We start from the raw sequence: 13,278 nt of genomic DNA, 5'->3' as shown, positions 1-13,278 counted from the left end.
TATTTTATTCTTAATTTGATATTGATTGAACCTTTACCTCCTAAGACAGTTAGTCACTAAAAGAAGTAAGGTGAGATATTGGGGAGTAGATTTTGAGTGGAACTATGGAAGGGCCCGTTGGTGCACTAAAAGTTAAAATCAAAAGTCACTAGCCGATGAACTTTAATGTATGGAGTGTGTGAAGAAAAAATAAGGGAAAGAAAGAAAAAGTGAAAGAAAAGAAAAAAATAATAGTTCAAATAATGTAGAAAAACGCACACCTCCAATTCTTATTGATTTGTGCTAGTGAAAATATAGAAGTGCTTCATTGAAAGTAAGGGTTATTTGCATATGGTTTGGGGCAAGTGAATTGATTGCCTTGAATTGTGAATGTAGTGTATTAAAGTGTTTAGGAAGGTTAGTCACTATTTCTAAATGTATCATACCCGTCCCTAGCCTACATTACAACATTAAAGTCCTAATTGATCTTAGATTTGGCTAGCTTAAATTAGTAGAAATTTACACTACGAGCAAGCTTATGGTACGACCATGGGATGCATATGAATTTTTTTGTGAGAGTGAGCGAATTTTGCTCAATTATATGATGTACTTAATTTATATTCAAAAGCACATTTGAATGTGTGGACTAGTATATATTCACTCTTTCGTTTGTTGGTAAGGGTACATGATCTCATGAATGATTGGTAATGTTGTAAACTTTCTTGTTGGGTGAGTACATGAGTTGAGGGTGCTTAGTGGTTACAAGTCGGCTCTTGAGGTTGGGTGGTGACAAATAGGTTGTTGGAATTGATTGAATTGAAATATTATACTTAGGCATGCTTAAACGGGAAGAATGTGAAATTTCATATGTTCATGCATGTGTGTCGGTATTGATCATAGTCAAGGGTATAATGTGTGATTAAAAGTTAAAGTGCTCCTCTATAATTGAGACTTGTATGTGGTTGGGGGTTTATTTGATAGTCCCATTACTCGAGGACGAGCAAGAGTCTAAATGTGGGGTGTTGATATTTCGCTTAAAGTATATATATTTGTATGTATATTGCTTCATATCTTACTTTTGTTTCGTGAATTTAGGATGTGAAATGCATTGATTTATATTAATTTGATGTGCTTTTATGCGTAGGAATTATCCGGGAGCAATCCGGGGCAATATGTGCGAAATTAGAGCCAAAACGGACAAAAACAGAAAAGTTGGATATTTCAGCGCCACAGGTGGCGCCTAGCCTTACTTGTGGCGCCAAAAACAATAACAAAAAATTGGCAGCGTCGTAGAGGGTACCTGGCACTAGCCAAGGCGCCAGTGACGTGAATTTTCTCCAAATTCGCCCGGGACACGGATATTTCGGCCCTAGACCTACCCAACACATATAAAAGCAAGAATAAACATATTTTTAAAGGAGGAGACGCCACTTTGGAGGGATCTAACATACTTTGAAGGGGAATTCACATGGAGGAACACACACCACACTTGGAGGAGGCTTCTAACTAATTTTTCTTCTCTTCTCTTCTTTTAATCTCATAGTTTATTAGTTCTAGAGTTTTGGGTGCTACATGAACGTTGTAGTTTGAAGTTTGAATTGTCCTTGTTATTTTATTATATTGATTTATTTATTCAATCTTGCGCTTAATTATTTGATTGTTTGATCACCAATTGAATACTATCTACGAATCTAGGATTGAACTCGAGAGAGGGAATTCTAGATTGCATATAAGATTGAGTAGAGCAAGATCTTAACTCTGAGGGAGAGGGGGCGATTTGCGGTTAAGATAGGAATATACCTAATTGCCTTGCTTGGTTATTATATGGAAGTTATAAATACATTCTTGTTAATCCTAATTCCATAGGAATATAGGCGTTAGGTTAGCTTGAATAAGCGAGTTGTACTTCGAGAGAAGGCTACGAGCAATATTAACCCTGTCAATCAATAAACCAGATAAATTAATTAGACGGTTTAGGTGAAAAACTCAACGGGATTGTTATCTAACTCATAGCTCTTGAATATTCACTCACATTGAATTCGTCTCTATAATTCACCAACTTGTTTTCTTTAATCTCTTAGTTTGTTACTTTAGATTAGTTTTAGCTAAATATTCATACTTTATGATTTGCTTGAAAAGATTAATTATTTGGTTTAATTTAGTTGATAGTTAATCACAAGTCCCTGTGGGTACGATATCTGGACTTACAATCCTATATTAGTTGTCGACCACGTATACTTGTGTGTGCGTTTGGAAGCAACACTTTCCTATTGATTAATTTGATTTTTTTTCTTTTCCGTTCATCTATCAAGAAAGATTCTGGTTACTCTCAGTAGTAGAGGTAAATTCAAGATTTGAATTTTATGGGTTCATGTTCTGATTTCTATGGCTAGATAGTTTAGTGGTCGTCATTTGGTTTTGAGATAAGGTATGCAACAATTAGTAATGCACGGATTAGTAATACATGCATTATAGTGTAAGAGTTATTTCTTGTTAGATATTTGGTTCGTTGTATTAATATTAAAAGGAATACGAGTTTGAAGAGATAAGGCATCGTTGTTATTTTAATTTTTTAGTCCATGTATTGCTAATAGTTATATTTTCTTATTTCATATGCCCCATAAAATAATACATAAATATCTATATAGCTTAGATATGTATTATTTATAAAAAGAGGGAAAATTACAACCAAACAAGGAATTTAATAACTGAGAAGACTAATTCTCCTTATTCAAGCGACCAAACAAAATGCAAGTTATGCTGAATTCTTTGAGTCGAGGGTATGTTGAAAATAACTACTATACCTCACATAACATAGGCATAAAGTCTGCATACACTACATTCTTCTTAAATCAGAGGCGGGCCCATGTGTATGGGTGAGGGGTCACCGGACCCCGTAAACTTCGGCCGAAATTCTATATATATATATATATATACCTTAAAAATAGTTAATTTAAAGCAGTTGACCCTGAATGCTAAAAGCCTTTAGAGGGCACTAGTTGAGCAGAATAATGTGCTCCCGTCACGTAAAAATACTGGGTCCATCTCTATCTTAAACTCACTTATTTAATCATACTGAATTTATTGTTGTTGTTGTTGTAAGTTATGCGGAATTTAACGAGGGAATTAATTTTCCTTATTGCTACAACCAAATGTGCTCCTTAGAACATTTAGATAGTCTGTCAATGTTGTTCTGCAGCCCATGGTCCAATCATAATTAAGGGTCTTGGCCAATGGTAGGTACATGCAGTCACTATTTGATGTACCTTTGTACCATTATGGAAAATGAACTTGAAGCTGGCCGATGTAGATATGCAATCCGAATAGAATTTTAATGATATTGATGTCTTGAGTATCTCGATAAATCCTCTAACCTTCTTTTTATTTTTCATTTTCTAGTTTAAGCTTTCTGCATTAAAATGGGAAAAGAATTAACTAGCAAGGAAAATGATACTATGAAAGGCAAGGCTGAAAATTTTGTTATCAATGGACCACTGGACCAAATATAATAAGGCGAACCTACTCTTTGGATAGGGGGGTCACCGGCCTACGGTAACTTCGAAAAAAATGTATTTATATATGTGTATATATGTATATCTTAAATAATATGTATATATTTAATTGACATTGTAAGATTCAAATTTTAGGCAGTTGCATAGATCGATTTGGGTGGCACAACTTGATTTTAGTGCACTAGTTGGGGTTAATAATGACTCTAGCATTTGTTCAACTTTCATTCGATAATAGTGCCTCCGCCACTTTTAAAATTCTGAGTCCGCCCTATATGGAACCAAGCTCTATAAAGTCAAGATATGGACAATTGCTTGATACTTGACCTCAAACATGCTATTGGAAAATCCAAGAATAATTATAGATTGTTATACATTGAATAATAACGTATTTGTTGTTTTACAAGGAATAATTATACAAGAAATGTTATGAGCGGATTTAAGATTACCATAAACATAATCAAAACGCACAATTGTTCTAATGTAATTTGCTTCTTACTACATGGATTGTTTTTTTTTGTCAAATCTTGAGTTAGAAATTGAATTTCTAGTGCTAGTCAAGCTTCCAAAGAAAGTTGTATTAATCTTGAAATTACAAGAAAAAAAAACCAACATACACTTTTTATTTAACACTTTCCCTAGTTAATCCTATAGTAGGCAAAAAAAATAAATAGAGGGAATGGGAGGGTGCAAAACTCCCCTTTGGGGATTATAGAACCCCTTCAAGCCACATTCTTTGTAAAAGCGGGATCTATGTTGCTTCGATTTTTCAAAAATATTATTGTAGTTATATTTTTTTTGGAGAATCCGACACGTACCCAACAACATTTTTAAAGAATTCGAGCAATATAGAGTAGGATTATTCACTTAAAATTTCATCAGAATTATCTGATTGTACCCTGAAACATTGAAGACGAGTGTCCCCAAGTTTTCTTGAATAAGTAGCTTTTTTATACTCAGCCCAAGTGAAAGGCCTATAGAGATAAGATTTGTGTGGTGTGACCAACTCTGAGGGACAAGAAATTCTGGCATGGGGTGCTGGGGCACCAAAATAGACCATTGACATCCTAGTTTTGCACGAATTTACTATGGCCCTATGCCTCACACTCTTAAACCTTCCGTTCGTCAGAGCCTGCATACAATATTACGTAGTGACGAAATTAGGAATTTCACTAAAGGATTCAGGATATATATATAAGGGTGAAATGGAATATAGTTGGATTATTAGGAATTTCACTAAGTTGGATTATTATTAAGGGTGAAATGGAATATAGTGGGCCCGTTTGGACATAATTTCTTTTCCTTTTCCAAAAAAATTTCACTTTTTTTCAAAATCAGCGCTTGTTTATAAAATTTTCAATTTTTACTTGAAGATGCATTTTGGAAATTTTCGAAAATTTGAAAAATTATAAAAGTCTATTTTTCAAAATTTTCACTCAAATCACTCACAAAACTTCAAAAACAACCCAAACTAAATTTTATGTCCAAACACAACTCTAAATTTCAAATACCATTTTCGCTTGAAAAAAATTTTCACCATTTTTTTGGAATTTTACAATTCTTATGTCCAAACGCCTACTAAAGCTACATGATATTCTTTTAAACAGATTAGGGAAAGCATATAAATTAAAACAAATAGAGTATAGAAATAAAAATAGAAGTCAGTTTCCAAGGCAAACTATAAAGCAAAGGCAGTGAGATTCTAACTGGATGAGAAGTCATTGAATAGGGACCCTCCAAAAAATATGCAGAGATGATCAGCTCATCACTGAAATTGATCAGTTACTATCACGTCAAATCTTGGCATGGCCAGTGATTGAATGAAACCTGTGGTTAACTGAATCACTTCAGTTTCAGTTCCCCCAAAGCACAAGTAGCTATCACTTAGGTCTTATTCAAACTATGATTCTTCAGCTCATCAGTCTATTTCTAACTTTTATTTCTGATACCGAGAGATGGGTTTATGATAACCATACATGACTACGCTCGCAGCTCGGTGTACAAAGTATCTTACATTCAAGCATTAGTGGCTGCTTTTACGGCTCGAACCCGTAACCTATAAATCACATAGAGACAACTACTACTTCCTACAATATTATGAGAACGGTATTAATCATCTGGTGTTCGGAACCAATTTCTTTTATACTCCATGTTCCAGTTTATGCGAACCTATTTCCTTTTTTGTCCGCTCCAAAAAGAATAACCCATTTTCTAAATTTGATAACAATTTAGCTTAAACTTATAATTCTACTCTTAATGAGAAACTTTTATAACCACACAAATACTCTAGGCCTCCTTTTTTGCTTTGTTTAGGACTACAAATTCCAAAAGTCTTCATTTTTTCTGAAACTTCATGTTCGGTCATATAGGTTCACATAAATTAAAACGGATGAAGTAATTTATAATCTACTATAGAGTTTTTTAGCACTTTCTAGCTATCAATGACGATTCCATTTTTAGAGGTCGAACCAAGACCTCTTCTTAATGATGAAAATACTTTAAATATTTCAGCACACCCTTTTAGTGGTAAATAAATATGAAAATTCTGAACTAGCAGCAATCCTTTCTAAAACTTCCAAATGTCCTAGATTTCAATCCTTATTAAGAAAAGAAAAAAAGTAACTCAATATACAAAGCATCCCGCATTCACGAAGAGCCACATCCCAAAGATATGACGGCATACCCTAATGCTTGCATTAGTGGCTGTTTTCACCGCTCGGATTACTACTAACAACTAAAAAGAATTCCACCGCACGTGTTTGACATTGAAAAGAAAAACATCAATTTGGTTATTGTCAAATATAGAGGAAATGAGCGCTTACCTGTAAAGTATCGCCCACAAAGATAGAGAAAGCAGTATTGGGGTGAGGTGAGACAGGTATCCATAAACCGTCTTGAGGTGAAATTTGAAGACCACCTACGTCGTTTGATCTTAAGACGGTCAAGATCTGAGGGTCTGTATGCTCTCCAAAACCAATTTTACATTGTTGATGACGATGATGACACGTCTGAACTTCCTTACTGAAAATTCTAGCTTCGTCACTGCTTATAGGTGACGCGTCCGTAATGTCATCCTCAAGAAGATCATGAATAATGAGTTGATGAATGTTATTAGTGATCAAAGGAGGATAGTAATTGAGCCTGAGGAGAGAGTCAGAATTAAGGTCTCTGAGAAATTTACTGAAGACAGAGATGTGTGGGACCCTTAATCCTTGTGCCATCAGTTCTAATATCTCACATGCCAACTCCTTAACTTCCGCTACATAACCATCCACTGTAGAGCTGTCACAAAACCAATAAAGAAAGAAAATGATGAAGAGCTGATTCTCCTCTTTTATTCTGCCATTATTTAAGAAAGTCTTAAACTTAATTCAGAAACATGTACCTATACTGGCTACAGCATGTGGTGTAGAAAAGGAATTACAATAGATTTGTCATGGTAACAAAACAGTGTAAAACTAGGTAGTAGAGTTATATTTGAGGCGAGGATTGTCCAACATTATATGACGAAACAACATATATATCATCTACTCACTAATGTGGGATATTCTAACTTTCAGAAGTTAGGCTCAACATCAAACACTTGGAAATTCAGACGCTTATTCAGGATTTTAAGAGCATGAGTATCACTATCTTTAAATAAATATATGATCCGACAATATAATTTTTTTTACATGATCCAAGTTGACGAGCAAACTCTAATCGTTACTAAAAAATTGGAATTAGTGACGGAAAATTCTGTAGCTAAACTGCAAAATTCGTTGCTAATCTTATTTAGAGACGGATTAGCGATTGATTATTAGAATATTCTGTTAGCGACCAGCGTTCTAGCGATGGACGACGAAATTCGTAGCTAAATTCAGATTTTCTTGTAGGGAATTAATATTATTAGCATTATTTACATCCTCAACGAATTTTCATACTTTAAAAACTATTAATAATAGCATTATTACTTATAATTTTAAATATCTTATGATTTATATAGCAAGCTTAAATTTATTTTTAAAAAAATTCATCCATCCTATTACGTAGATCTTTTTTAGTACTCCTATTTTCCTGTAGATATGGGTTTTGCATTATTAGTTTTTTTTATTATTGGTGGGAGTTTAAGATTAATTTTATTATGTTCTTCTCTCCACAGAGGAAGGAAAACACCACCAATCTAATAATAAAGCAGAAACTACATTGATAATAGCCAAAAATCTCAGGCATACGTTATTCTTGCAACTTCGTGAAAGGTCCGAAGATTTGCAGGAATGGAATAGGGAAATGCATATTAAATGTACTTATAATGGTGTTCAATTATCAGAAACAAAATTTCCAAAAAATTTCAAGTACTTTATTTCTTGACTAAATATAAACTTTTTTGAGAGATTAACCTTTCAATTTTGAAGTTTTCCTTTTCAATGGATACTTACAACCTGCTATATCAGTGATAATCTTCAAGAAAAAAAAAACAATAAAAAAACAAGAGCATTTTTAATTAAAAAGTCTGAGGGAGCAAGTCCAAATCGAACCCCCTAACCTTAGGGGGCAAAGGTGCGCTCATTTACTGCTAAGCCAAAGTGCTCACTTGAGCATGGGTTTACACATGCTTGTATAAGAACAAAAGTAGAAAAAAATACAAATGTAATATATAGTCTAGGGAGGGAAGCATGAGTTTACGTGAACCCATCCCTTCCCATATAGATCTGCGCCTTGCTTGGAATGCGAGTAATATAACATAGAAGCCCAACATTTAAGTAAATCAAGAATATAAATGAATCTTGTTCTAACATCATAGTATTAACTATTAAGAATATGAACTTCGACCTTACTCAAAATGTTAACTTGTAAGAAAGGAATTGGCTAAAAACCATACAAATAGAGAAAAACTCAATAGTGAGGGTTAATTACATGTTTTTTTTTTATTCAGTATAAAAAGTTGACCGTTGGCTTTCACCATTTCTAGGAGGTTTCTACTTTTAAGCTTCCAAATATAAATTACATGCTACTACAAAAATAATTTGTTAATCTCTATGATGGTGATATGATAGATGTGTATAAGTTTGTCTTGTCAATTTGATCCTCTTTTTAATGTTCTGGCATCTCTGAGTACAAAATCTGACTGTACTAGGGTAGCAGCTACCAGAGGCACATCATATAAATTTGATCTAGATTTTGCATTTATGGTTCTGCACTCTCCTTAGAGATAAACTCAAATGCCCATTGCGCTAGTAATACTTATCAACATTGGATGTTTATATCAAATAATATATAGAATGATATAGTTTGACTTGACATGAAATTAAAAAAAAAGAATATTTTTGAAACTTGTGATCTCAAAAAAAAGCTTAAAGGGTAAAAGCTTGCCATGACATTTGTGTAGTTATAAAAGATTTTTCATTAAGGATAAAATTGATAAAATTAAAAGTTTAAAGTTGATTTATTTCTAAATTTAAAAATGTGTTATTTATTTTGTAACAGCATAAAAAGGAAAGTACCTCATCTAATCTGAAACGGAGGAAGTAACTTATTATAGTTAACTATTTTAAAAGGATGAGAATATTAGTATTGATATGATATAAATACCAAGCGCATATAAGCTTTTACTCATTGCACATGCCATATGTCAACTCCTCATATGCGAGGAAGTAGGAACATCTTTTGGCCAAATAAATTACATTAATCTCAATTTTGTCATGGTTATTTTACCCTTGGCCCAGGGGTCTTTTGGTTGAAAAGAAGTTATCCCAAATTAATTATTTCGGAATTAGTTATTTCGGGATTAAGTATTCCGTTTTTCCATGGGGATAAAAAACACTATAATCCCGGGATAATTAATCCCAGGATTAATTATATCGCAATTTTCTCCTAACCAAACATGGGATAAACTCTTCTTAAATTTAGTCTCGAGATTAATTATTCCCTATCCCTCGTACCAAACGACCCCTAAAAGTATATCTTTATTTTCTCACTAGTATTATGCCTATTTATTGTTTAAAGAGTTTCTCTTTGTTCTTTCCTCTAGGCAGAAGAAGGATGGACTTTACAAAAGTAGTAGATGATTTCCCTCCTTTTAAAATACTCCATATTCTTATCATTCACAAGCAAATTGACAACACCAATTTATATATGGTCTATTTAATGTACAAATATTTATATATCTCCCTGACGAGATTTATATGTATTCACCATTCAAAGTATTCTAATTTACATGACGAGATCAAGGTCTTCCTTACCTTTATTTTTTATTTCTGACCTGAAGTTAATATAATTATCAACCTTATTACTTGTGACACAAGAAAATAATGCCAATGTAACTCTCATGTCATTATTCCTAAATATGTTTTGGCCAAACCATAAGCGGCCCCTTTGAGTTAGCTTCGCTTTTCATTTTGGCACCTCTATATGGAAAAGGTCTGAGTAGAGGTGCCAAAATGAAAAGCGGAGCCAACTTAAAGGGTCGCTTATGGGTTTGGCCATATTTTTTGATACTGGTAATATTTGATTAGCTTATACGCACCTCAACTATTTTATTGGTTCTGTTACCTCCCATCGGCATGTATTAGAGCAATAAGATTGGACATCAAAGGAGAAAGCCAGCCTAGAGAAAGAAAAGATGGAAGACAAGATTTGCATGATGTTTTGAAATATAAGTGAGGATGATGATGTCTAGCTAAGTATGTTTCCCTAAAAAAGATGAAACATGGCCTCTGGGGAAGTCAGGCTCAAAATGCTCATACAGCTGGAACAACTATACAAATACGATAGAAACTAGGTTCATACCCTTTAACCTAGATATTGACGTATGTACTATCTCAAATTCAATCTCTCCCTAACTAATAAATCAAAATAGTATCAAGCTTTGGTAAACATAATTAGGTGATTTTTTCCTATCTGGCCGAGCTTTAATTGACATAATTATTCGATACATATACTGACGAGAGATAATTCTTATATTCATCTTCGTAAGAAGAGGCCAAATGTCCATCAAAACTAAGCAAAAAGTATTCCTAATGATCAAGTGTGTAATATTATCTCATCTAAAAGTTTAAAGTGTTACCAACAAATACATTTTTAGTCACTTAAACCTCTATATGCTCACAAGGTAGGTGTAAGGTCAATGTACACACTACCTTCCCAAAACAATACTGAGTATGTAGTTGTTAGTCACTTAATTATATCATGTTTTACAGCGCCCTCTCACGTTCAGGTCTATAATCTTCCCAAAAATTAGTCCAGGGTTTCATGGCATGTATAACTAAAGATTATGGCTTCGTTTTGGAATCAACCAAGGAAGTTGGATATTATATGATCCTCCTACATTAGTGCGATGGTAACTCTTTTTCGGTTTCCTATCTAATGTTCGATATTTTCACATTAAGGACCCGACTAATTTACACTCACATCGTGTAAGGCCTGTTAAAGGAACCTAAAGCTCGAATCTGAAACTTTTAGCCAAGACCTGAGGGATCTTATTCTACTCATGGCCGGTAGTGCTACCGGCTACGGTAACTGGACTACAAATAAATTACACACAAAGGCACAAAACTCAAAGTTTAATGCAGACGTAATTACAAGTCCACCCCATCAATTACATATGGTAATACAATGAAAGGAAAGTCATGCCATTTGGACTAAATAATGTCCCTTCAAAATCTCAAAAATGTTATGAAAAACAACAACAAATAACAACGTACACAATGTATTTTCACAGTGTGGACGCTGAAGGGTAATATACACAGATTATATCCTTACCCCGGATAGTATGAACAACATACTATCTAATTCATATACTCAGTATACCACAAATATATAGATGGCGTATTCTAAAATTTAGCAAGTTCGAAAGATACCTGAACGTGATTGGATCACTGGAAATAGTTTTCGACGTTTGAGAAATAGACAAAGGATTGGCATGAAGTAACAAATATTCAACTTCTCCATTATCTCCATTAAACCCTATGTTTTTGCAGCCATAGCCATAAGGATTAGCTGGACCAGCACACTGTTTTTGTAAGGAAGTTTTGGAAAAAAAGCTGTAACTTTCATCTTCCATTCTTTTAATGATGAATTCAGGGACTTTATGGTTAATAACTTTGAAAAAACCAAACTCTTCCGAAGCTTTCACTATATGTTTTAATACTTCAGATCTTTCTAATGAAAGGTCAATAATTGGAAGCTCAATATCTCGTATTTTCTCAGAGGATGTAGCTAGCACCATGTTGAAGTCCTTGGTGAAGTTGAAGAAGTATTATAACAAGAAGAAAGAGAGGAGACAAGGAGAAACAACTCCTTTGGAATTGTGAATTCACCTTTGTCTAAGGAACTTTTGGATTACAAGAAACTCACATGCAGTGGCGGAAGTAGAATTTTTATCAAAGGAAGTCAAAAAAAATAAAATATGCAAAGAAGCTAAAGGAATTCAACATCTAATGTATACATAAAATAAATTGTCCTTGTCTATACAGTGTAATTTTCGGCGATGGGGTTGGCTGAACCCCCTTTTGCCACCTAGCTCCGCCTCAGCATATTGCCGCCAGAAGTAAAACCCGGTATTTCTTCTAGAGAATCTTCTAATTGTTCCAGAGCAACTAGAAAGAGATTCTTTAGTACTCCCTCTCACCGTTCGGATTGATATATACTGGTACTCTCTCTATCCGTTCAAATTTCGATAGTTAAACTAGTTTTCTTTTACCGTAATTTTTTCATATGCCTTTAAATATTTTAAGTTGTTAATTATTGTGGGGCCATAATATTCTTATATAGTTTTCAAATATTTATATTTTATTTCATAACATAAAAGTTTTATATTAGATTTCACGATTAAAATTAAGAAGTTTAACTCCCGAAATTCGAACTACATCACATAAATTGGTACGAAAGAATATATAAGAAGACAAAAGGGAATCCAGGAGAAATGAACCAGATATTTTTAATTTTTATTTTGGGCATATGCAACTTATCTTCTTTGTTTTGTTTTGCTCTTTTTTCTTTTGGCGCTTTACGTATATCGGCATCCGAAATTCACTACCTGATTATTAATGCAGATTTATGTTAGGCATGTCTCCATTAAGGGGTAGAACGTTTTTTTATCAAGAAGTTATTCAATATTTTCAGATTCGAATTTGAGATAATTGATTAAGGTTGTATGATTGAAAAAATCTCAATCATCTTATCGCACCTCTTGATAGTAAGTAATCTTCTTTCTTGTAGCTAATTGGAGAAGCTGAGAAGAGAGAAATATTTTTGGTATATATAAAAAATACCATTAAATCATGATTAAGATAATATATACGTTTACTTTAATTTGTTTATTTTTAAAATTAATTATTTAAATATAAATATTTGGCACGAATAAGTATTTATCTAATTTTATTGACTCAACCTTAGAAAAGAGAAGAGTAACAACTGCAGTAACATTTTCCATAATAATATATGCGAATTTATTGTCCAATTATTGCATACCAGAAATGTTTCCCTTGCATTATGCCGATAACATTTATACGTACCCTATATGCATTACTCAAATTTGCAAGTGGACACTCGCCAGGCTGATACACTCATACCTTATTCTAATTCTGGAAATGGGTATGAATAATAAATAAAGTTTTATGGCTAGTGGCATCCGATCACAGAGTCCCTTGACAGCCGCATAAATGACTAGAATTTTTTTTCCTTGTTGCAGTTGGCGTTTATTGCTTTTTGTTAATTAGCCAACATGAATTCCAACTGAGCAAATTAGCTGGAAGGAAGCCTTAAAACAACAGTAAAATTGTCTCTATGTGACCATAGGTCACGGATTCGA

At 33.5% G+C, this 13,278-nt stretch overlaps 1 protein-coding gene across 1 annotated transcript; it reads right to left on the bottom strand.

Annotated features, from left to right (window-relative positions):
* Window positions 1-4,053: 4,053 nt before the first annotated feature.
* On the bottom strand, window positions 4,054-11,752 carry LOC107824618 (gibberellin 2-beta-dioxygenase 2-like). The gene is made up of 3 exons (XM_016651422.2): window positions 11,327-11,752; window positions 6,311-6,770; window positions 4,054-4,620 (listed from the first exon to the last, which is right to left on the bottom strand). Exons 1-3 carry the CDS (start codon window positions 11,692-11,694, stop codon window positions 4,348-4,350), a joined length of 1,101 nt encoding a protein of 366 aa, XP_016506908.1. The 5' UTR covers window positions 11,695-11,752; the 3' UTR covers window positions 4,054-4,347.
* Between the last annotated feature and the right edge of the window lie 1,526 nt (window positions 11,753-13,278).

Source organism: Nicotiana tabacum, chromosome 11 (assembly GCF_000715075.1).
Source record: "Nicotiana tabacum cultivar K326 chromosome 11, ASM71507v2, whole genome shotgun sequence".
Taxonomy (NCBI): Eukaryota; Viridiplantae; Streptophyta; class Magnoliopsida; order Solanales; family Solanaceae; genus Nicotiana; species Nicotiana tabacum.
Note: the sequence above shows the minus strand (reverse complement) of the source record. Positions and strands in the feature narration are given on the sequence as shown.

Coding starts and splice junctions, on each gene's coding strand:
- LOC107824618 (XM_016651422.2), bottom strand. CDS start 11,694: ATGGTGCTAGCTACATCCTCTGAGAAAATACGAGATATTGAGCTTCCA. Junction 6,771..11,326: donor AGTGATCCAATCACGTTCAG/GTATCTTTCGAA, acceptor GTTTTGTGACAG/CTCTACAGTGGATGGTTATG. Junction 4,621..6,310: donor TTGTGGGCGATACTTTACAG/GTAAGCGCTCAT, acceptor TATTGTATGCAG/GCTCTGACGAACGGAAGGTT.